The sequence below is a fragment of the Aquila chrysaetos genome, chromosome 25 (assembly GCF_900496995.4).
Source record: "Aquila chrysaetos chrysaetos chromosome 25, bAquChr1.4, whole genome shotgun sequence".
Classification (NCBI taxonomy): domain Eukaryota; kingdom Metazoa; phylum Chordata; class Aves; order Accipitriformes; family Accipitridae; genus Aquila; species Aquila chrysaetos.
This window is the reverse complement of record NC_044028.1, coordinates 11,271,816-11,297,895: the sequence shown is the minus strand read 5'-3', so window position 1 is coordinate 11,297,895 and position 26,080 is coordinate 11,271,816. Positions and strand designations below refer to the sequence as shown.

At 34.1% G+C, this 26,080-nt stretch overlaps 1 protein-coding gene across 9 annotated transcripts in view; it reads right to left on the bottom strand.

Annotated features, from left to right (window-relative positions):
- Window positions 1-26,080, bottom strand: part of SNX29 (sorting nexin 29) — a 116,989-nt gene that overhangs the window by 60,462 nt on the left and 30,447 nt on the right. For 8 of the 9 annotated variants that reach the window (XR_005931398.1, XM_041120108.1, XM_041120107.1 and 5 more), the window contains exons 12-15: window positions 20,274-20,337; window positions 18,868-18,996; window positions 8,545-8,627; window positions 4,206-4,312 (exon numbers count right to left, since the gene is read on the bottom strand). Coding sequence is in view for 7 of the 9 variants with exons in the window: in XM_041120108.1 (XP_040976042.1) it covers window positions 4,206-4,312; window positions 8,545-8,627; window positions 18,868-18,996; window positions 20,274-20,337 (383 nt within the window). In the remaining 2 variants the exon portion in view is untranslated. Of the gene's footprint in view, window positions 1-4,205; window positions 4,313-7,349; window positions 7,447-8,544; window positions 8,628-18,867; window positions 18,997-20,273; window positions 20,338-26,080 lie in introns of all 9 variants that reach the window. The other variant, XR_005931399.1, reaches the window with a different exon arrangement.

Sequence of the window (26,080 nt, the reverse complement as noted above, 5' to 3'; positions counted from 1 at the left end):
CATACTGTTTTTTCCTTGTAGAACTTGCAGAAGAGACAGCTTAACACAGTAATTTACCGTTAACTGAATATAAACAGCAGTGACTCAGAAATAAGTTCATTTGTAAAGAAAAAACCTGACCAGTGCACACATTAACAAGTGGATCACTGATTAAGTGCGTCGTGATTCATGGGTGCATCGTTCTTGCCTCAGAAAACAAAACTGTTCATCTTACTCAGCCAGGACTAGTCTGTCAATGAGAGAGATGCTATACACATCATTCAGAGAACTATGTATTGTATTTCAGGAGTTGGATAAAAAATAGTTCTTGCCACACTTCTAGTGCTATTGCACTTAGTAACTTAAATTGTGCATTGCGCACCCTTGGGAGTGAACAGCTTATCAAAATTATTTTCTTTTTTTTTTTTATTTGGACATAAATTCTTACTGAGAAAATAAATTTACATATATATAAAAACATATTTCACAATTCTTATGAAATAAGACAAATTCTTTTAATAACCACAAAAAAAGTCTACCTTTGTGCCAAAGTGCGCTGACCAGATGAAATTACATCTCAGTGTATTTCAGTAATGGTTTAAATGACAAAAGCTACAGAAGGGCTTGTGATTCCACAGAAAAGAGCTGACCAATTTACTAATTTAAGATGTGTTTTCTATACTGACTTCAAATTACTTCTTTAACAAGAAAGAACAAAAGGCATGAAAATTTGCAAAATTAAACTCTCCAGAATGGTGAAAGCTTTGCTTAATATCAAAGATTACCTTTCGTCGATATCATTTCAAATGTTTGAAACAATTCAACTTTTCAGAAGAGCTGCATAATTTGTCAGGAATTTAGAAAACATTAAACTTAACCTTTTTGACAGATGTCAGATCTCATGAATATCTAATATTCAAAATAAACTCTCAACTCCAATCTACTGAGTGTACTTATTTGAACAAAGTGATTCACATCTTGAGTTCATGTGATCAGCATATGCAACTTCCAAGTCAGAAAACCAGTTTCCCATCCTCACGTACCAAATGCTCAGACATCAATCTGTCAGGCGTAAAAATACAACAGGACACCTACCACATAAAAAGTTAAGTCTATGAGGTTTAGGAAAAGGTACAAGAGTATTTTCAAGTTCATTAAAAGGCAAACCACTGGTTTCTATGGAACTTTACTTCAAAAGATGAGCAATTCCTAGTTAATTTATGTAGAAAAATTCCAAATCCTAGAAATGTATCTTGCACAGGCTTCTACAAGGAAAGCTTTAGAGAGTTGGAAAGGATTTTTTTTTTTTTTTTTAACTGTTTGGTTTGTCTCCAATATTCCTGTAAGAATGAATGTTTCTGCAGAACAATAAGGGATTAATATATTGTGATACAAGTTTCAGTGCATCAAAAGCCTCTTATTCCAGCAGAGGAGCTAGTCTCCTCATTCCCTAGTCTGACAGGAATAGTCTATGCCAGGAAACTGAAAATTCAATGTCATTTATTGAGTCTTTAACAGAGCTCTCTCATAATACAGTTTAGTGCATCATGAGCATAACCTACAATTTAACTTTGATGAAATGCAGGTTAAAGCCCACCACTAAAATTACTCTTAAATAGAGCACAAAATTATCAAAGAATGAAACTGCAAAGAAAGCTGAAGTCATATTCTATCTAGATACGTTTGCCAGTTCATTACTGGTCTACAGCCACAAAGAGAAAGAAGAGATGAATTGGAGAAACTTACGGATAACAATCTGACCACAAGTCTTTTAAAGATATAAAAAAAAACCTAATTGTTTTAGCTTTTTTGTTTGTTTTACTTCATTTTAAATCCTTAGCAATATCAGGTCTGACATGTCAGCAAGTCTGTAGTAATTGTTTATTTGGAGCTTAGTTGCAATGCAAACTATCAAGAGTTTGTCTCTTCCTCGGTGTATAACACAGGAAAACTTGTGATGTTACTCTGACAAACCTTACATAAGCAGGACAAAGCAAATTAAATATATTTTTACCTTACGTACAGCAAACTTATGCTAACAATGCACAGCAATGGACCAAAACATATCTTACGATGATTTCAAACACACTTTATTATTCATGGCTTGAAAGTTGTATAAATCAACCTACTTTATCTTCTAAAACAAAATAGCATTCTAGTCCCAAAGCATATGACACTGGAAAACATATGGGAATTGCTAGAGGTATCCAAAGACCTATCAAAATCCCAACAAGCTTCAAATCGGAGGTTTAGAAGAAACTGTGGTAACTAGATAGATGTTTCACTATTATTTGTAAGGAAATACACCATTAAAAAAAATTATGCAAGATTTTTACAAAAATTTCTCTGTTTTAAGCATAACATTCAGTTAAAAGTTTCTTTAAGTTTCTTTCCTCTTTCAGAATCTTTAGTTGCAACTTTTCTTTATTGATTTGGTTAAATCAACCGATTTGCAGATCATAACTAAGGAACTTCAATAAATACAAACTTTTTTATAAATATGGTAAGTAACTGAAAATTTCTTCCATATATTATTATGAACAAAATAATTTCCAATGGAAAAACAGAAAAAAAAAAATCTCTAATTACTCAGCAGAACCATTCTTTTTATTCTCTTGACAGCTAGTCATTTCTCTGTGGGGAGACTTCAATATCCTACTCAGCTACCAAGAAATTCAAGGAATCTTCGTCTTCAGTTGAAATAGTCTATTAGGCACAAAATAAGAGTTACTGAAACTGCTTCAGTCTGAACATTCTTCACACCCAATTCTAGCTGAATGGAACTGCCAGAACAGCGTTCAAGAGTGGTTTCTATCCCAGTCCTCAATTTGGAACACAACGCAGGATAACCTTTGAAAATAAAGACTTCACATCTCTCATTTGTGGAGAGAAAAAGGAATTATGACTTTTGGTAAATACATCTGGATTGTTACAGGGGTTACATCCTATTCCGAGTTATGTGAAGATATTGTTACAGGCTAGTAAGTGAGACTCACATGCAGACGACTTCTGGATGTGATTTGCAACAAGGTTTTCCAGGTGTTACATACACTGCAGTGTCATCAGTGCTACCGCTAACACTGTCTTCCACAAACTCAGTAGTGTTAGCAACAAATTCTTGAACATGCAGAACAAACTTGGTAGAACTAAGGAGGATGCTTTTAAAGCTGAAAGAGATTTTACCTATGCTCTTAATTAAGATATTCTTTTGATAGGTACAGAACAGAGGAAAGGAGTCAGAAAAACCCAAAAAAACGTATGCATTAGGGAGAGAATTAGTTTCACATGGTCCTATGAGAAAAGGATAACCAAGTATGAATGTTTTAGAAGAACTGTATTAATCTCTTTGATGCATGACCTGCATTTTTAGTCATCTTCATGTTAATCAGTTAATATGAGTATCCAATTTCAGAGTATTTTGGGCAAGAGAAAGACATAGAGAATTGTTTTACTTTTTATAAAAATGTTCATTTATTATTTAATAGCAGATAAGGGTATTAGATAATAAATTTCATTACTTTTGCCTGGAAAATTCATTTGTATTTAAATTTAGGATGAAACCCTAATCTTTCTTTTTTTTTTTCTTTAATGAATTTTACATTAGTCTTAAAAGTGAATCTTGCATTAAGAACTTTTTCTAACGTGGTTATATCAATAGAACTAGTAACTTCCATCATCCATTTCCATACTGCAGTACTCAATAAGCTACACAGTAAAGCAATACAAAAATGAAACAGTTTGGCAATCAGAAAACAGTATGAAAGCACAGAAAAAGCTGCAGATCTCACTATGTCCTCATTTTAAAGCCCAACTGACAAAACAGCAATACCTGTAATTATGTACTGTAACTTATACAATACCTGAAACTTATTGTCTGTGATGCTTTCAACTTCACCACCATCAGTTATAACCTTAAGGAACTTGTTTATTTATTAAAACCTTCATTATAATATCAAAGTATAAATGTGTACCCTTGTTAGGAAAAGTGTTTTTAATTATCTGAATTGCTTTCAATATGCTTTGAAGTTGAATGAACAAATTTGTATTTTAACCACGGAAGCCTGAAAATTAAATCTTTCTTTTTTTTTAATTTTTAAAGCAAAAATCAGACTTTTCTTTTACACTAATGCAGAAAAAAAATAACAACTCAGCAAAGAAACTATTTACAGCTTCAAATGTTATGTTACAATTACAATTCCATAAAATTTGTGCAGTACAAACTTTACCTCAATCAATTTTCTTTCGTAGGAGCTGGCTAGTTCCTCGTTGTTTTCTACTTGCTTTTGCTCTGGAATAGTAAATTCACCATCAGTGCTCCAAATGTTTGGCAGAACTAAAACAAAGAGATACCTCAAATTAAAATGTTAAATTACATAAACATCTAAGACAACCCATTTAGAAGTAATTGCTCTAAAAAACTCCATTTACTAGAAGTATCAAAACAGGATGTAATATTAAACAGTATTTCAAGTAGTAAAATACAAATGCTGCCGGAAGCTTTCTTGTGAGCAATATTTAGACAGGTAGTCTCAGCAGAAAAAAATGCAACCTAAAAGCTTTTGGCTGTTCTGTGACTACAGCTATCTAATACGTGTAGGCAGTAACTGCAATTCCTACCCAAAGCCTTTGAAAACTAAACCTATGCTTCTCTTTTAAGTCTTTTTTTCTACTTCTCTTCCAAAACATTTCATATTACTTGCACAGACTACTTATATATCATAGAAATTACAGAAAATAGGGCTGAGAATGGACATTCCATACTTCATCTAGTATTTCATATTTTTGCATAAAGCAGAATCAGCTGTAGTTATTTCATTCCTGACAGTTAATTGTCTAATTTATTCCTAGAAACCTCCAATAATGGAGATTTCATGCTTCCCTGCACAATCTATTTAAATTTAAGTATTCTTCTCAGAAAGGTTTTCTTGATAGCTAATCAAACTTCCTTCACCTGCCATTTAAGCCCATTACTTCTTTTCTTATCCACAGTGAATGAAAACTACAGTTTATTCTATTCCTGTTCCTAGCTATCATATATGTACTTGATGATCACTGTAAGGCCTATCTAAGTAAGTCTCCTCCAAGTTACGCAAAGTCCAGTTCAACTTTTCCTTACAGATCATGAATTTCTAAAAAAACAAGTTAGCACATATAAAGTAAACAAGCCTTAATAAAAGAGAGGTTTAACAATTGCTTTCACCATTTTTCAAGATCTAAACTATATATACAACCACTATAACGTAGCCAGAAGACACCATAATTCATCTAACTAAATACTCTTGCACCTGGGAACTGATTTTTGCTTCAAGGAAGACTATATACATTCAGAAGTTTACTATTATTTTAAGCGAATTTTGAATGCTATTTTAAGAGCTATTTCTTGCAAATCTTGCTTGAAGTTCTTCAGCCAGAAACTTCTAAGATCAGCATTTTCATATACATAATATTATTGTATCTAAGCAGGTTTGAAAAATGGTACACATCCAACTCCTGCTGATAAGCTGAGAAATCAGGATGCTTACTTATTAAATATTTAACTACCAATATCAAGCTGCTCAGTCTATGGCAGTGATCACTCATTTTGAAAGCTGGTATGATATTCTGAACTCGACACAGTTCTGACTCCTGGGCAATTTATTTATAATAACATTTTGAGTGGTTTTTTGTTTTTTTAAGTCACCACAAGGCAAAGTATTATGCTGAGTTTCATTTATTATTTTAGGAAACTATTTAAAAGCCATACTCAGTAGCATCTGATCTGATTATTTTAGCAAACATGTAGATTCTTCTCTATTTATAGTCATAAAAATAGCAGAACAGCAGAAGCTCAATTTATTTTGACTCAAAATAGTTTTACAGAAAGTCTAAACACATAGTGTTCTAAAACCTACAATACATTTATGACTTTTGTTTGGATACTGTTTGGAAGAAGATTAATTATTCTTGAATTACTCATGATAACATAGGACAGCAATGAAATTAGTTGTATGCAGCAGTTTATGCCTGCTTGATGAAGACAATTTCCTAACTTTAAGCAAAAGAGGACAGCTGGGAGTTTTCCAGGTTTAAACAGATCAGAACTCTATGACCCTCTCTACATGTAAGGCTAGTTAGAAATCAAGAACCTTAACCTATGAGTGTGTAAATTAATATATAAAAAACCAACAAGAATTTTAACTTAAAATGGGAAAAGCAGAGAAAACACTAGTTTCTTCATCCCATTTTCTTCACAAAATTGTCACAATCTCAGAACACAGTAATAAAACAGGTCTTGTAAATATACTCTCTAATCCTCTTAGGCATGTAAGCTAATTAAGAACAAACTGACTTAAGACAAGTTGTTACGGTCACTTTAAGTTATACCACAATTGGAATTCAGTAATTTGCCTTAAGTTACAACAGTGATATCTGTACTGAAAAGTACAAATAGCTCTTTCTAATAATGCAAATATTCTTAATTATGAAGGCTCACATCTGAAAAATATGAATGCCTATGATGAGATACTGCAAGTTATGTATATAAACCATGGGTCCAATAGTTTCTATCATCTGGTAAAAGAAAAAACTTTTTTTTGTTTCACTCTTTTTTTGAAGTGTACCTAAACATATTAGTTCTCAGGGATTATTTATGTGCTTAAGTACTTTTTTGAGTCAGAAGCCCCAGTACTATTAAAAATTTCACATAAATCTCCAATGGCAGGTAAGAAAAAAAAAATTTGGTTTTATAAATATACAACATGTGAAGTTAGAATATAAGAAAAATTATCACATATAGTGCATGGAGCTGAAATTTATTCTGGTCACTAATGATAAATATTACAGAAAATTACTGTGGCTTGATTAAATATCCTTTGAGCATAAAGCATACATGTATTCATTTTTAGAGATGTTGGTACTGTTCCATCCCCCTTTTTCATCTATAAAATCTGACCATCCTACTCAGTTTCTATTCTTATCACTCACTAATTTGCATAATTTTAACATGGCAGAATATAGCTAGCCTAGGAATTTTTTTTTCTTTTCCTATAATTACACTCATCATGGAAACTGTCAGTATCTAATGAAGGATAATTTCTGCTATTATAAGAAGCTTATGCGATGGTTTCTGTGAATAATTCTTAATATGAATCACTACACTCCAGCAAAGTCGGAAGTAAAAACATATGTTCTCACTAACAAAAATCCTTTTAAGGATGAATGAAGTTTTTAAACTACAGATAGGTATAGTGACTAGCCCTTAAGAGCAGAATTAATGTAGTACTCATTCATACAGCCACTTATATGACCACAATATTGACAATTAAAAAAAAAAAAAAAAAAAAAGACAGATGGTGCTGGTTTCTGAAAAACCACCTCGTCTCTCAAAATACCTTCTGTAGTCAGTGGAAATACAGGTCCCAGCAGAATATGATACACAATCAAGACTCCAATTCATCCCGTCATGGACACTTCTATCACCACTGACCACTGAAGAAAAACAGCTAACACTGCTGATAACTTAACTCGTTATCTTTCAGATATAAAATCTGTTCATTAAAGTCAGAGCAACCTAGCAAAGAAAATGAAATGTCTGGCCTTAATACAGAGTCTATTTCAAACGGTCTGCAAATACTGATCTCCAAAACAACACTAACAGTATAACTTAGAGATACTAAATTTTCTCTCCTCAAAATAATTATTCTTATGTTTCAATATCACATTAATTCACAGATTATTTTTTAAATTAAATTTTCATCTGATCGCTTTTTCTGGAAAGTTTCTTATTGAAAAGAAGACCACCTCATTTACCAGAAAACACTCTGTAAAAATAAGTACAATAATCTACATCAGTATTTTTCTCAAAAGGAAAAGATATCAAATACGTTATCTTCACTTTTGGGAGATATTACTCTACCATGGTTGGAAGAGGTGAATAGGTCTTATAATGACCACTTGCTAACCCCACTTCCACGTAAAAGATTTCATTTGTTTTGGCAAGACTCAGCAAGGAAAGCAAAGACTTCTTAATTGTTTCCACTCAGCAGTGACTTGATAGTATGCCATCTCATAACATTCTTTTTGTTTTATATCAATCTGCATTACAAAACTGTTCACACAACAGCAAATAGCCCAGTCAGAGATACATCAGGGACAGTTCTCATAGAAACAGAACTGTCATCTTTTCAGATGCTGATATTTTCCAACAGGGGGAGAGCTGATGTCATCTGGGTAGCATGTGGAAGCATGAACCATGTCCCCAGCCACACTGCGATTGTTTTCTGTGGCTGAAGTGTTGGTTATGGACCAGGGCTTGCACAGGATTGGGTGGTTGGTTATCTACAGAGGATCATTCCAGGATCAATCAGGGGGAAAAAAAAAAAAAAAAAAAGGCAGATTCTTGTAAACCAGAGACACGCCTGTTCACCAGTTATTCTTTCATTGTCAGTTTTTATACAAGTCCAGGAGTCACTTCCATCATTTGGTTACCATACCTATGCTTCCAATAAACTCTGTCTCAGTGGTAGCATACAGAAAAACAACCCTTGTGCATGGATTTTCCCCCCTCCCCCTCCACTTTATCCTTACCTTCCACTGTTTGACCTTCTCTTCTGAGCATCTGGACAGCTCCTACATACTTCTTAAGCTGCACTTTCAGCACCTCATTTTCTCTGTTGATAAAAAGGGCAGAATAAATAAATATTATTGTATTCTCAAAATAGAGGAAAGCCCTGTTCAATGGAAACAAACACACGATCTGTAATAATAAGACTTATCTAAGCTGTGTCAACAAGATGAAAAAAAATAATGACTTGCACATTAAATAATACATCAACAGCAGAGTACCAGGAAAACTAGCTTTCCATGGCCACATAAACACATCAGTGAAACCGATTTTCTCATAATAAAAAACGTCACTAATTGTTTAATTTAGACCATGCTACATTGATGGCAGAAAAATGATACAGCCTAAATCAACAATTGATTAAAAAAATGAGGATGGGATACTAGACAAGGAAATTCAGAATGGCCAGTATAAAATTTAACAATCATTTTACTAGTTGTCCAAGTATTTAATGTCAAGCAAATAAGAATTCAGCTTTAGAAACAGACTTTATCATTGTAAGAAAATGCCAGCACTTCAGCAACAATATTCAAGGTAAAAGTTATCCACCTACCATTCCTAAATGAAAACCATAAGAGAAGAAATTAAGTTTATCCCTTTGACTGTTTTATTTCAGTGCCTGTGCCCCTCATTTTTCTTCAGAAAGTACAAGTATTCAAACCAGGTACTATCATAGCACCAACCTAATAACATTAAGCACCTTAGTTTATATCTGGGAGGAAATAAAAAGGATTCTAACTGACTGAATTTTAAACAAAGCTGACAAATTGCATGTCTGAAAATTCAAGTAACTGTCTAAGCCCATTCAGTTAACCAAGTATGACAGAAGTGTTTATACAGAAGAAACATAACTAAAATGTGTTGCAAGAAAGTGAATTCAGACAACTTTTACTCTTCTTCAAGAAAATATCAGGGTAGAAACCCATAGGTGCCACAGGTGCAGTACATGACATCACATACAAGAAACCTGCAACTGGTTAGAGAGAAAAGAGAACATGGACAAGTCAAAAATATGCTAGTGGAGCGGTACAAGCTCCAGGAATGATGAAACCATAGCTGTGTAACAGATTACAGAAAGCTGTAAACAGATTATGCACAAAACAGTAGGCATTTTATTTATGAGAATTTATTCAAGAATGAGAAGTATCCAGAAACACATGCAAATATGTTTGATGGTCCTTATCATACTATATATATACACACATACACACACACAAAAAAAAAAAAAAAAAAAAAAAGAAAAATACACACACACAAACAATTAGCTGCTGTTGTGAGTAATACCATATTTATATATAAAAACCCTAGACTGGTACTATATTCATATTTCTATGGATTTCAAATCAGTTTTCTGAACTACATAACCTCAGTTTTATTCAGTCCTTTAGTAGGAGGTTGCTAAATAATTGAGAAGAAACTATTGATTACGCAGCTATCAAATTTTAACAAAGTCCTGGATGATTTTAGGCTTTTTATGATATTTTTCATTTCCTAGACTACAAAGAACAAGTCAGTTTTTCCACCAGAGATGAACACTGATATTCAGATTGGGGCGGGGGGGGGGGGGGGGGGGGAGGATCAGAAACACAGTTTAATTCTATATACTATATTAAAACAAGTCTAAATAATTCACTTATGAAAAAAAAATATTATATGACAGCTAGACAAAAAGATTTCTCACCAGAAGTGTAAATATGTCTGCATGGAAATAACTATACAATTACAATACATTGAGTTTTAAGGATTCTCATGAAATAATCATACACCATCTCATTTCTACATTTGAGAATAGACTCAGTGCCTTCTGTCTGTACTGAGTACACATTAAAAAAAAAAAATAAATTTTTTACTATTGTGCCTATCGACTTAAAATTGATACAGTACAGATGAACTTCAGAAAGACTTTAATTCACTTAAGGTTTTTGATACAAGACTGAAATTCAAACCAGCATACTATGGCCCAGTCACAATTTCCTAATATGCCTCTTTACATCTTAATATTGAAGCCTGAGCCTCACTACTCATACTTTGACATCTCTTTCTCATTACTACTATTTAGCTAGATTCCAAAGAGGGCCCATTCTGATATATATGAATTTATATAGCTCTTTTTACCATAGCATGTTTTAAAAAAAAAAAAAAAATTGAAAAAAAAATTAGCAAGCACTCACTAGAAACCCTTTAGTGACTTCAAGAGGCATTATATCAGATATTCATAGCAACCACTTTATAGGAGGAGAAGCTCCTGTATAGGAGTTAATGGTCAGATTTGCAGAAATTCTTGTCCCACTGACCCAACAGTACTACTTGTTCTTAAGGATCTTAAATACTTCTATGTGAAGGCCCCAGCTTTACTTCTGCAACTTTTCCAAACTTTACCATTTAACTTGAAGCAAAACTGTTAGCCTGTTATGAGACTAGTGATAAACACAATGCTTTCAGCACCTTTTGAAGTTCTCCAAACAATTCCACATTCCGTGCTGAAGAACAAATGACAAGACTGTAAGTACAAGTTGAAGGGGATAGAGGAAAAAAAGAGAAAAAAAAAAAAAAAAAATCAGGCTGAAATACACGGGAAAGCAGAGAACTATGCTACTAAAAGCACACTCATCTCCAAAGCGTCAATTATAAGAAATTTCCCTGCTTGATCACTTCTCCCATGTTAACAAGTAGCTGAAAGACAGAGTAATAATATGTTGGTTTACCCTGTATAAGCTCAGTGACAGAGGATGACAATCTAGTATCCCTACAGATTACTCTTTTTGCTGAAATGGCACAGGTCTAGTGTGTGTTGTTGATTAAGCTTTATACCATTGGTGGTTACATGCAGAACGATGATACACAACATACTTTTCTTTGGTTGTTTGATTATAAAACTAGAAAACTGCACATTAAGAGCTACACTGAAAAAAATACTAAGGTTTGAAATCCAATCACACAGAGAAAAAATGGATTTAAAGCATCCTATGAAATCAGAATTTAACTCCTCCCCAGGTCTCTTTATGATTTATTATTATTTGGGTACACATAAGAAGCAGATTAGCGGAACATCTCTGAAGCTTTACGTCTTCAAGACAAAGAAAAACACATATGCATTTCCCCACTTTTTTTTTCCTTAAGACAAAGTTAGTTTCTGACAGAGCAGATTTGTCTGCAAAATCTCTCCAAAAGTATTAGAGAAATACAAACACATTTAAATACAGCAACTTATAAATGCCACACATCTATAACAGCAGGATAAATTTTATTCCATCTGAAGCTTTTTCAAGCAACTGTAGGAGTTTCTCCATAGTTTTGTGACTATTCTCCAAAGAAAACCAGATAAAGGTATTTCCAGGTTCCAACAAACTATTTATAAGCTAATGCGATAAGGATTGACTTTTTTTAGCAGAGTATATTTTATTCTATAGCACTTTTATCCAGTGAAATAACTTAAGACGCAATTAAACTCTGTCATTAGCTTCTTGCTTTAGTACTTTTCCTGAAGATAAATCAGAATATTAAAAAATTAGGTGTATCCACTCTCAGCCATTAACAGTGTCTTTGCTTAAAACCAGCAGAAAAATACAATACTAATTATGGTAATGAATCAGTACATAATAACAACTGTAAGCAAAGAGAAGAGGAATGTAAGTATCAAAGCCTTAAATGGTGATACATGAGTGACTTTTAACAATTTTCTAAAATGGAAGATACCACCTCATAAAATCCCTAAAATTGTAAATATTTCTATTGTCAGACATACTTGAAAATTCACCAGAAACCACAGTATGTATTCACAAATTATATGAAAAATCTTAAGGATCCTACTAAACTCCTTTGGTACTGAAACCAAAGTCAGAAAAAGGAAAAACATTCAGTAAATTTCTTTCAAGAGTATGCATATGGTCAGGGCTTGTTTATACAGCAATACTTGACTGGCATTACTAGTGTAAGGTATCCCTTTTGCCAAAACTATGAAATAAAACATTAATAGTAAAGGATTTACTTTTCAATAGCAATATTTAGTGACATTGATCATAGTAATACAGAAACAAAATATTGTTTTACTGAAAAGAAATTTTCTTTAAATATCCATGAATGGTACACAGCCACAGAACACCTTAGCAACAACAAACTTGTTTATTTATTATATTTTTTGGAAAACTATCTGGAATGACAAGGAATGATCAATTATATAATAAATTCAAGTTGTCGAATAGCTTCAATTCTCTGCCTAATTTTGAAGCAAAAATAATTACACTTCCTCTCAATTTTATTATTTACAAATTAGCATTTAAGGAAACCCTGCCTAAAAGACAATCAAAACTACTATAAGAATGATACTTTTTTGTAGCAACATAAAACAAGTTCACATTTTGGGAAACATATAACTGACTTCTATGCATATAATGAATGAAAAGATAGCATGCAATATTACTGATAAATGCACATCCTCACCATCAAGTTAATTCATGCCAGGAAAAGTAGCAACTGTTCCCTAAGGACCCTCATATCAAGAGGATGAATGTAACAGGATAACAAGCAGCATGTTCTCACATCAAAGGGAGGACAGTGCAAAGAGAGATGCTATTCATATGACACACAGCAGTGGATCAGTCCCCCTGCTGGGCCTTCTCCTGTATCCTTGGATCTCGCCCTTTTAAAAACTATCGGGGCGGGGACGGGACGACACGACAAGGGGAGTTGAAGGAGGTTGGTTATTTTCCAGTAATGTCCACAAAGTTTCTGTGACACATAGTTATCCTTACTGAAGCATGTATACATACACCAAGCACAGTTAAGGTCTACTATGCAAGTCAAATTAGATGCATCTTATGTTTTTCATAAGATTTCTGGCTCTTAATAGAAATGAATACCAGTAAGAAAGTGTTTTATAAAAGCTGACTTCCAAAAATTTTGTTGAAAGGTTAAAGAACAATACATCTTTAAGTTATGATTTTTGTTGCAGAGGAACATGCCTTATAGGACTTACTTTCCTATACCTTAAAGAAAAAAAACAAACAAAAAAAACCACCAAAAATAACCCACCAAAAAAAAAAACCCCAAAACAAAGCCACACAACTGCTTCTTGAAAAACCACACAAAAATTCCTCTAGGGCTTCTGTAAAATGAGCACGGTAAGAAAAGAATTTGAAAAAGAGTAGTTTCTCATGTATCTCAACTATAGTGGCCTGAAGAATACTGTAATTAAGTTTCTGTCACAAACATCAGATACTAACAACTGCTTTCTGTGGAGCTTACTCCTAAAACGCGTCTTATTTCTAAATTCAGGCTTACAAAACAAAAAAACCCAAAACAAACCAAAAAACGCCCAAAACCCAACAACAAAAATCCAACACGTCTGTGTCTTGATAAAAACTTAGTGTTTTCTAAAACACTACAAAGGTACCAAATCTTCAAATAATAAAAAAATTGCATGAATCTTGAGAATGAATTGAAATAAACAGTGTACTGCAAGAATATGTAGAATCTATATAGAGAGGTTGGGCTAGATAACTTCCAGAGATGCCTTCCAACCTGAATTATCCTATGATCCTACTACTAGGAGGCACAAGATCACAATTAATTGTAATCATATATACCCTAAATGAAATAAGAAAAATGAGAACTACTACTCATAGAAGTGGAAGTTGAACTATATACAATATAATGAGATTACAGTATAAAACCAATCTCTGGAAAAAACTGTAACTAGGAATAATGTGATAAACTTAACTGCTAGTGATGAAAGGCAAACACTATATGCATGATAAACTGAAAACTATTCTCATGATAGCTTCATAACATAGACTATGTTCAAACCTAAATTATGAAAGGGCTCTATCTTAGCATTGATAACACATCTGAAAAAGCAAAAAATGGCTTTGTGGAGAAGAAGTATGAGGAAGTTGTTAATCTTACAAAATAACACATCTCTTTTTATAAAATGTTTTTGTAACTTGTGACATGTCACCAACTAAGCAGGAAAAACAATCATTGAATATAGGAATATTCAAAGTAGTTTTCACAAGCAGGGACAAGAGATGTTTTTTTCCTCTAAGAGGCTGGTTAAGGTAAGTGATGCAATCATTTCAAGATGCACAACACACCATTTCACCCATCACTGAAGCGCTATGGCTCTGAATGAAGTGCTGTAAAACAGATTAATATAAAATGCCAAATCCAAAAGCAGTGTGGCTTAAATAATACAGACACTAGATAAGAGGATGCAGATTAGGTTACAGAATGTACAGTAAACAGAAGGTACATAGAAGTGTAAGATAAAGTATAGTCAAATTCTCACCCCCCTTTCCCTACACAGTGCATTATCATCTTCTCCTTCTAACTACTTTTCTTGATACAAAGCCTGTCCTTTGTAAAATGCTTTCATCCAACATTTCTGAATATAGTCTAAGAATATGCAGTCTGAGATTATCCAATTTCACAGTCAACTTCAATAAATTTCTTTGCCCCGCAAAGAGATGTAATAGTATTCCATACAGAAAAAAGAATCTCAATTAAAAAACTTCAGCATTGCCAAGAAGCCGCTGGCATGATATGTCTATGCAATTTGACAAGGGGAAAAAAAAAAAAACAAAACCCACAACAAAAAAACAGCTTACAAAATTATACTAGAGAGTCTATTTAGTCTATTCTATTGGAAGGCTAGTAGATAGGTTGAATGCTGAGCCTGCTCCTTTTGAAACAATATCGTAACTGTTATGAAAGAGCTATTCAAATACTTCCCATGGAAGAATGAGATTACTACTACTTGAAATTAAAATGATCTAAGAATTTTTCCATTTTTCAAAGACAACTTAGGAAACTCAGGAAAACTTCTCTAAGTAAGCTAGCATTTTGTCTAGGAGATCAGAGACTTTTCAGAGAGTCTAGGAGACCAGCTGAATAAATCAATTTTGCAGATATCCAGAAGTAATCATTTCAACACTGACTGACGTGTCACTAAAATTTCTGTTTTCAAAGCCTTCAGGAAGATATTTACATCAAATTCTTCGCAAGAGCTTTGGACACACACATAAATATCAACTCTCATAATCTGAAGCACATTTGTTCATCAAATTACAATAGTCAGACTGTTACTGAATTATTTTCCTTGCCTTAAGATGTTCAGAATATTACAGTTGAGGAAATTTTTTTACTCTAGTCATGTGATCAATTGTTTTCAAGATAAACAGTGAGATTTCACTATTACAAAATATCTGAAACTTAGTTTCCTCTCACTCACCTAGTATATTATGCAGCACTTGCAAAATATTTCCAAAATTTTTGTTACTTCAAATTCTTCAAATTATTCAGCTTGCCCAAATTCCTGGTTTAAAATATTATTTATTAAAAAAATTTTACTACTCTTACTATTGGAGCAGCGTCACCTACAGTGTACAAAGTGAACCAACAAAACAATTGAGAAGAAAAACCTATATTACAAAATAACTATAAGCAATGTTTCTTATGTGCTAGAAAATTAGTTGCAATGAATCATTAAAGAAATGCATGCAAAGTCCAAAATAACCAGTGATATAAGAATTTGTTGTACCTAAGCAGCTCCCAACACTGTTTTTATCATGTGACAAGGTAAGCTGACTTTCAGAAGAACAATCAACACAACATACCCAGTCTCTGTAGCAATAAGAGAAATTAAATAAACTTGTTTAAAAATAGTAAGTCAGTCTAAGTGAACATCTCTTCAGATCTTGTTATAAAGGCTCCTTAGCTATTCTTTAAAAGGTATGTGCATGACAAATATCTGATTCATGCATATGTCACTGCAAATTCTAAAACTGTGGGGGAAGTGAGTCAAAGAAATATGATTATACAATTCCCATAACCTGAAACGTGAATATTAATGATAAAGTATTTGCATTGTCTCAATTGCCCTACATCACATGAACGTCAAACCCACTTATGCATATCTGTCCCTCCTTCAAAGCGAGCAGTTCGCTTTGATGTGTCATCAAAAGCAGAATTAGTAATGTTCTAAATACTGGTTTGTTTTTTTTTAAAGAAAGCTTTATATTTATCATTTTCAGATACTAGCTCTGCTATGCAATAAAAAGCTTATAGGAATCTCAGCTGTGGTACTTCACGATTGACACTAAGCACTCTGCCTGTGCATGCAGAAAACAAACACTTCTCTCTGATAAAGCACAGATTACTAATCTTATTTAACATTTGGGATAGGTTTGTTGTTTACTATACATGTGAATCATCCCCTAGATCTTAGGCATCACAGGTTACTCTAGAGCTTATTTAGAATTTTAAGAAGAAAATCATACTATTACAGCAGTATTTACCTTCAAAAGTCCTTCTTAAGCTACATCACATTTAGACAAGGGGAGGGTTAAAATTCTTTTTTTTCAGCATAGCTGTGGCACAAAGTCAAGCTGGAGGCAAGTCACTACTGGGGCCAAAGTTGTTTAACACCTTCATTAATGACCTGGATGCTGGGACAGAGTGCGCCCTCAGCAAGTTCACAGACAATACAAAACTGGGGAGCCGCTGATACACCGGATGGTTGTGGTGCCATTCAGAGAGACCTGGACAGGCTGGAGAATTGGACTCAGATGAATCCCTTGAAGTTCAACAAGGGGAAATGGAAAGTCCTGCATCTGGGGAGGAACAGCCCCAGGCACCCATACATGCTGGGGCCTGGAAAATAGCTCTATGGAGAAGGGTCTGGGAGTCCTGGTGGACAATAAGCTGACCACGAGCAAGCAATGAACCCTTCGCGGCAAAGAAAGCCAACAGCATCTTGAACTTCATTTGAAAGAGCATTGCCAATGGGTCACTGCCAACATTGCCCAGAGAGGTTGTGGAGTCTCCATCTGTGTAGGTATTCAAAACCTGACTGGAAATGGTCCTAGGCAACCTGTTCTAGCCGACCTTCCTGGAGCTAGAGGGAAGCAGTTGTACCACTTCAGAAATTGGTACTGTTGATAGTGTTTGGCAACAACTGTTGCTTATGATACAGTGGTTGATAAAATGGTCAGCCATGACAACCTGACAACAGGACAAGATAAAAACATCAGCCCAAGGAAAGCAAAGTCATGCTTAAATAATCAGATAGAAGGAAGACAGATTGGATGGAAATGTCACTGAAGAGGATGGATAATCCATTCTTTACTGCTTACATACATGAGGGTACATATGGAAGGGTATCTGTGTCAGCATCAGCTGACACTGAAATATTCTTTAAAACTGAAAGCAATAAATAAAGACACAAATATTCCTACTCAGCTGACACTAGGACCACTCAGCACAATTTCTACTGACTGAAGTAAGAACTTGCTGGGAGGAGAGGGGTCCCCATACTAATCTCAGTGTGGAACCATACAAGACATCTACCAGAGGAAATACTACTTCCAGTAATATTAAAATGAAATAGTGTCCAAAACAAGTCCTCACTGGCTCCAGATCCCAGAGCTAGAATCCCAACAATCTAGCTTGTGTATTTCTGAAAAAAACTGTTTTACACACGTACCAAAGCAGCCATTTCCACTACTGGAATGAGCATTTCATTATTCTAGGACAGCAACATCAGTCTGTTCACAATAAACATTGACGTGGTGTTTCTGTTCCCCTCCCTGCCCCCTTATCAGATTTGAGGTTTGGAAAATACTGTTTGCAGCCAGTGCTAGGTACTTTAACAACATTAAGAATGTGATATACCCAATAGAAGGAAAAAACCAGGACCTTGATACTGTGATTTGTTCCAGATTGGGCAGACAGCTATACCAAAAATCTCCCAAATATAAAGTAAAATAAAAATTAATTAAAAAAAAAAAAAAAAAAAAAAAGGGGGGGGAGCGTTACAACTGGACAAAACAGACATATGAAGAGAGAAAAGTCTTCTAACATTTACCTTACACATACATGTATTCTTTTGTATCTAGTCTCATTATCTAACTGTCGCTATTTTCAATGGCTTATGTTTCTTAATATTAGTCTAATTACTTCTTAATTACTTCTTAAAATTAAACTTGATGTTGTCCTAAGTTCAGCTCACTAATATTCTTTCCTCTGGAGCTGTAACAGTGGTTTTACTAATATTTTACACTCTCACTGTTAACACTTAAAACAAAAACCACAAAGCCACTGAATTTGTCAGAAAACCTTCCAAAGTTTTTTTCAGCTTAAATTCAACTAAAGTCCATGGGATTTTTAATCCTAAATCACTTATGTTCTGAAAACTAAACTACTTGAAAATTATTTTTGCTTGTATGCAGCATCTTTTATTCCCTTGTTCCACTGCTGTTACTTTTTATGACACTTTCAGCGCTTCTTACCGTGCCAAGGCTTGAACTTTTGTGGCATGTCGCTCTTCCTGTTCTGCTACTTTCCTTCTCCAGTTGTCCACTTCCTGCCTTAGCACTGCAGAATGCTCCATCTCTCCATCAAGCAGATTTCTGAGAGATCTGGAAGAAGGCAGCAGCCTCTGTTAGAACACTGCAAACACTACCTAGTAATTAGAGGATATTCTACGAATCACAGAGTAGGTTGCCTGAATGATACCATTAATGTCATCCCAAAATTTCATTATTCAATGTAATAAATTCACCTGATTTGATTATACAAAGATATGAAAAGCTACGAGGAAAAAAGACCCAATCAAAACAGTTGTAAGTGCTTACTATTAATTTGTACTACAATCTCATCAGCATACCCAAAGCAGAACCTATTATCCTATCTACTCTACCACCATGCACAAAGAATTTATAATAGAAAACAGCTTATAATCTGGTCTCAGTGCTTCAATACAAGTCCATATATCTCAGGAATAATCTATAAGCAATATATTTACTAGCAAGAGCAGGAGACAGGTAGGGGTCTTGTCTCTACTGAGAGCACTGCCATAGACCTCTGTGTAAAATCTTTGATGAGATAGCAAAGGTCAGCATGATGCATAATGGTAAAATGCAAAGCATCCTGGTCCTTCTGCCAAAAAACACAAAGCTGAATGGGGAAATAACTTGCAATTATGGGAGTGCAGAGGATAAGAGGCAGGAAAATTGGATCAATTGGTAGTCTCAACATCAAAAAAAAACCCAAAAAACAATCACATCTATAGAAAAATGTAAATTACCAAGACAGCCCTACTACAGCAAAACAACAGTATGTCTTGAATACATTTGTATTTTAATTCATCTAATGATATGTTCCAATAGACTAAATAAATACAAAGTAGGTTTCATAGCATTTTAAATAAGCAACTTATCATTTTTACATCCTCGTTTTGCCCCAAGTGAACATAAAGACACTCACAAATGACAGCCACCTTCAGAGTAACATTGTTAACCATCCTACATCACTTCTGCACCAGAAGGGGAAAAAAGGAGATTTTCTGAATATTTGTATAAGGACAAACTTTTATTCATTTGGAAAGCTATCTTAAAAGATCTTAATCTTTTGGCTATAACTTTTCGTTTTGAAAAAACTAAAACTGGCAAAAGCTCCTGAGATACAAAGAGCTATATGTGATTCAAATTCAAAGGAAGGAGTTGACCTGCAAACATTACTCTTCAGTATCAACAGTTGAATATTGAAGTAGTAAGCTTACCTTTCACAGAAGAGTAATATATACATCAAAAAGATTACACGAAGATTATGCATAGCTTTACACAAAGGACAGTTTGTATTAGAGAACAGATTTTTTTTAAATTATAGTGCCTCTTGACTAGAAAAAGAAAACTACCTGTTCTGTTCTTCCAGTTCATCCTTTCTGTTCATCATGGCCACGATAGCTTGACGAAGCTCATCTAAAGAGAAGGGACAAAACCAGATAAATTTCTGCATGTGTTTTTGCTCATTTCAGATCCAAAAGTCATGTACATAGTGGCACTAATTCAGCAACATGCTTAAGATGATTCCAACATCATTTGCTACTCAGCAAAGCACATAAAAATACTCTTAATCTCATCACTAATTTGAGCAATCTTTGAAAAATAGTATTATTTAACACAGTATCAGAAGTATTGATCAAATCAAATTAGTCTGCATCTGGCTTTAATACAAATGTTTACAAGTTTGCCTGTGTCTGCAGCTGTTTTGTTTTAATGGCAGATGTATGGGACAACGCACCTTTTCACTACATGCATATTAAAGAGATACACTGTTACTTGTTTAACTTCTTCAAATTGCTTGTTTTCCTTGCTATAAATTCTGACACAGGAAATATAACAGTGAGACCAGAGCAGAGATAACATCATTGATTCTTCATGGCATTTCTTCTCAAGCCTAGTCTCAAAGATGATGGGATCTCTGAATCTTGTAATTTCCTATAAAAACCTTTTTATTTCCTATAAACACCTTAAAAAAATACTTTTGTCATTACATCAAGAATAAAAATTTTTAAAGAAAATTATTACAGAATTTTAGAATTTTTAAAGACTTCTTTAGGTTTAACAGTGATACCAGAGTAGCCAAATACCATACAGTAAAGTGTCAGCTCAAGGTGCTGCCTCACCTGGAGTCCTTCTGCTACTATGAAGGTTTTACCATATAACTGTACAGCTGTACTATTACTATTTACTATAAATTTACAGAAAAATATTAGGACTTAATAATCTAATCTAAAAAAGATTCTGACTTCCAGATGTTGCATGAATACATAAAATACAACAAGTCTTCAAAGATTTGAATAGCTTCTAGCAAACATCAGGATGGATACATGTCCTAAACTAGATTTTTTTTTTAAATTTCATTAACAATTTCACGTACCTTAATCAATAATTTTATGAGAGCTTCTGCAGGGACACAACATTAAAACATCCCTTCCAACAGTTAAATGAAATGCTCCTATGTTTATATATAATAAACCAGCCAATTGTGTTCCGCAAGTATTCAAAGCAGATGTCAGCAAATTTTTTGTGCTTTTACTGAAACCATAGTAACAGAACTGATATTACTTAATTTCTTCAAGTAAGCAAAGCCATTGGATAACTTTTTTTCCCTTTACATTCAGTTCACTGATTTACCCATATCTTTCTTAATATCTTCTATAGTTACAGAAATTTTTGCCAGTTCTAAAAAAAACTTAACATTTTCCTGCAGACCAGACTAAGTCTGCCAAATTCTAGTAGTGGACAAAATGTGAAAGTTTTTACTATGTCAATCAAATGTATCAGTCAGTGCAGTCACCACAATTCCAGTCTGGCATTGGTAATCTGCTGGTAAATCCCCCCTTGCAGGATTCAGCAAGGTTCTCATATCACTTGAAATCAGTCAATCCAATTCCTTCATGCTAGATTTTGTCCAAAGCATTTCTGCTTCTTTGGCCATGGAGAAAGTAGACAATTATTTTCCTATCCATTCCACATTACAGCTTGAGAACTAATTGACATTAGCAAGAAACATTTCAGTAGGTCATTAGAGGGATTTTGCACTCCAATAACTCAGCACAGAAAGAATAATTATTTTTCTGCAGTAACTTAGCATCTTTACGTGAGTTCTCTATACAACTTTCAAAAAAAAAAAAGATTTCCAAAACCTTGTAGAAAAGCCAACATTGAAATTTGTGGGTATTAAATACTAACACGCATTAAAAACAAACAAACAAACAAAAAAATCTGGAAACTTCTGCTTTCTCCCTTGATAATATTACTCGCATTCAAAACCAAAGCTATGATTACATGGCTACTTTAATCAGTTTTCCTAAGACTGTGCTTTCAGCAAAAAGGACAGTCCAGCTTGCCTTACCCATCATTGTTACCACCTCCCTTGTTCTGGCATTCTGGCACTGGTGTTTATACACACAGTGTCCTAGCAGTAACGGATCCAGCTCAAAATTGGGTTTGGGTTTTTTTTTTTTCTGTTGGGCTACTTTTCAGACAAGCAGCTGCCAAGTGATCTTCCTGATGAGTTTAATACTGTTGCTGGCACAAGGCACATAGCAGAAAGCAGTCAGGGCAGAACAGACCACCTTTTTAGTCAACAAGATGCAATATAAAAGGCAGAATACCCTTTTTGGCAAGAGTAAAGTTCATATTTCATTGAAGTGACCAGGTAACCACTGCAATTTACATAGCAATTGTAGAAAAACTTAGAATGGAAAGATTATGTATGACAAAATATGCTGTGCTCCATTATGTTCATGACTATTTTTCAAAAGATGGTCTATCATAGCTTCTATTGACTAGCATTGATTGGGGGGGGGGGAACGGCATGGGCCAAAAAAACACCAAATCCTACATTCTCAGATTTAAGTATTTTATTTAGCTATAAAATATCAAACTTGATGATCATGAAACTCAAAACATTATTAGTATTCTTTCAGTCATGATGAGACATTGCTACTTTGAGGGTAGATTGGAAGGGTTGGGGGTTTTGAGGGTTTTTTGTTTGGGTTATTTTGTGGTTTGTCGGGGTTTTTTGGCAGTGGAAAATTGGTGGGTTGTAACAGTCCTGAAAAAAATAATACGTAGTGTTATGAAAATGGACCACAATTCATCAGGCTATCTGTGAAAAAAAAAATTGTGTTCTAAGGATGAGGAAAATAGAATAATCCAATAAGTGTTCAAGCCTTGTACAAGTGTACAACACAAGCAAAATATATCCATAGCAAGCTTTCAGTACAGTAGCACTCTGTAACAAAATAAAGATCTTTAACTAGAAAGTTGAATTCATAATCCCCCTCAAGAAAGCATTGAGCCAATGGCATTTTAAATATTTCAAGAGTGTCATTAAAATATGATAATGCACAATCTGAGTTAGTTGCTATTATTTCTCTGACTCTGAATAAATTAAAGCCATTGCTACTCAGACAAGTTATTGTAGTGCTGGCTCTGCACTTATGCTGGGGTGACTACTCTACAATAACTGCCTGTATGCATACTCTGTTTAAATGTGTACTGATTTATTAACATTTAAACAGTGAAGCTATTATAAATTGTCTCCATTTTTCCAATTTTACCAGCCTATTCAAATTGTAACCTTAACTTGCCTAATAACTTAATCTTCTTTCCCTTATTCCACCCAGAATCTTTTGCATGAGGGCTGAAATCCCATCTTCCCTCACTCCCCTCTCCAACACACATGTAAGCAACCAGAGCATGAAAGCAAGATTCTGTTAAAGACCATGGTTTGCATAAAAGAAGAAAAAAGCCTCTTGAAATAAAAGATGTTAAAATGCTTTTTATTTCCATTTGCTTCATTTCTTCTGAGTTATGGACGTGACAATACTGTAGGCACACAGCAAAGCAGAAACTCCAAATTTCATTATCACATATAGGATAAAAATCAATGCTTAATTTAGGGCCACAAAAGCAAACACACTTCATACTCAGTATTTCTTGCTAATTTAGTTCAACTATGGATAGCAGCGGAGATGTGGAAGAAAGCATCAACACAAACAACTAGTCTGGGCTAAGAGCCCAGGGTTCCAAGAAGGCTTGTACAGCCTGTGCTTTCCCTAGCAGCAATATTGCTTCATTGTTATACCTATGTTATTTCTTCTTGAAGTGATGAGTATTAAGGAGTCATATTTTCTATCAATTACTCAAAACAAACACAAGAATTATATAGTTTATCATCAACACTTCTTTAACCTCTCCATCCACCGTAAACATAAAGGAGTCAAACATTCACTAGTGTAATTAATTAAATAGAAAGTTACCAAGAAAAAGAAAAATCAGAAACTTTTAACTTCATGATCTTTTGATGAAAGTAACTGAATAGAACTAAAAGGACACCATCCTATTTAATTCAGGCATAACATTCAAAACTTTCAAAAATCTTAATTTCTTACTCTCACTTATGCTTCTTGAAAAATTTTAGCAGCATGTCAGAACAGTCAGCTGAATGAAAACAAAGTAAATCCAGTATCATACGCTGTGGCAGGTTCACTTCAAATCTGCCAGAACATCTACAGTTCATAAGCTTTCGTCTGTGTGTTATGCTTCCCTCTGAGATCAGTGTATGGCCATAACCTAATTTTTTCAGCAGACTTATGTCTCATTCATCATGTGGGTTAGAAAAAGTAGTAAATTAAAAAAAAAAAAAAAAAAAAAATCAGGGTTGTAGCAGCAACCATATATTTGGCATTTTTTGACTTCTGGACTTCATAACCTCAACCCCCCCCCCCCCCCCTTTTTTTTTTTTAAATAAAACAGTGGGTAGATGGCCAAGTATACCCACTTCAGAAAACTGTTTGATGTTAGAGTTTATGTTCCAACTTCTGACCTGCTTTGTGCTTGATATGTCATTTGCATTTGGTAAAGTAACATTAATGGAAAGAGATACACTACTATTATTAAGGATCAGCACTGAACACCAACATATCTAAAATTCAGGTGATAACCAGAGTTTCAGAAAGACAGATATAATAAGATGACTAGTGGAGTCTTTCAAATTCTATAATCTTAAGAGATAAAAAAGGATTCCCATATGCAAACCAAGAATTTCAAACCAGGCCTTTCTTTTCAGTGAAAAAAGATAACATAAAAAAAAAAAAAATCACAGAATTAAATTTTTCATATTAAACTTCACTTTTTAAAATGCCAAAAATTATCTTTCATTGTTGAAATTAATCTGTACTGCCTAATTACTAATAGAGCAAATATTTGCTCTAAAACATTTTTTAATTCACTTGCATACTACATGCAAAATCTAGCTTCTATAAGCTTTTATAAGGTCACATTCAGAGCATTAAATATATAAAAAAGTGCCATGCTTTAAGAAACACCTGTCAATTTCCCAGCAACCTCCAGAAAAGTCATAAGTTTCACAACTCTTCTGTTGTTTAGCCAAAGATTGGATACGTATGATTTGCAATCACCTCTTATGAAGAATGAGCTGTAAGTGAAATCATCTCTCAGTGTACACAAGGTCATGCAGCACTCCTCTGCAATCCTGCAGATAGAATATCAGGGTGGGCTGGGAGCAGTCTACAGGAATGATTTTTTTTATTTTCCTGAGTGCAAATTTACACAGATATTTTCAGAGACAAATAAAACTTCCAGTAGACTAGTTACATCTTAAATCAGAAGCCTGACCTTTAAAGACATGCTCCCTAAGCTGCCTGCATGAACATTGGCTATTAAGGCTTTATTTAGTGCTCCAAAATCTTGTAAATATTATCCTGTCATGTCACTATTAATAAGGCAAATTTTAATAGGAAACAAATTCGACAATACAGTGTTGACCTTCTACTTTATAGTAGGGTCCTGACAAAAAAAAAGTCTGTAAGATGAACTGCAGCTTTCTTCTCAGTGATGAAATTTACACATCCTCTTTCAACAGCTCTGCTTTCAGAGAAGTCATAATAATTTAGTACCTGTCAGTGACCGGTGGCAACAAAGTTACAGAACAGGTCAGAAGCTATTTAGAGGACAGAGAAAGTACAAAAACTTACACCTTATTTACTTACACAGCCAGGATAAAAATATAATACGCAGGTTTGATTATTCAGTAAAGTTCTTCAGTGATCATGAAAAACTAGGGGCTTTCTCAAGAATGTATGAAAAAATACAGAATAATGTGCAATGCTACAACCTTTGCTAACCT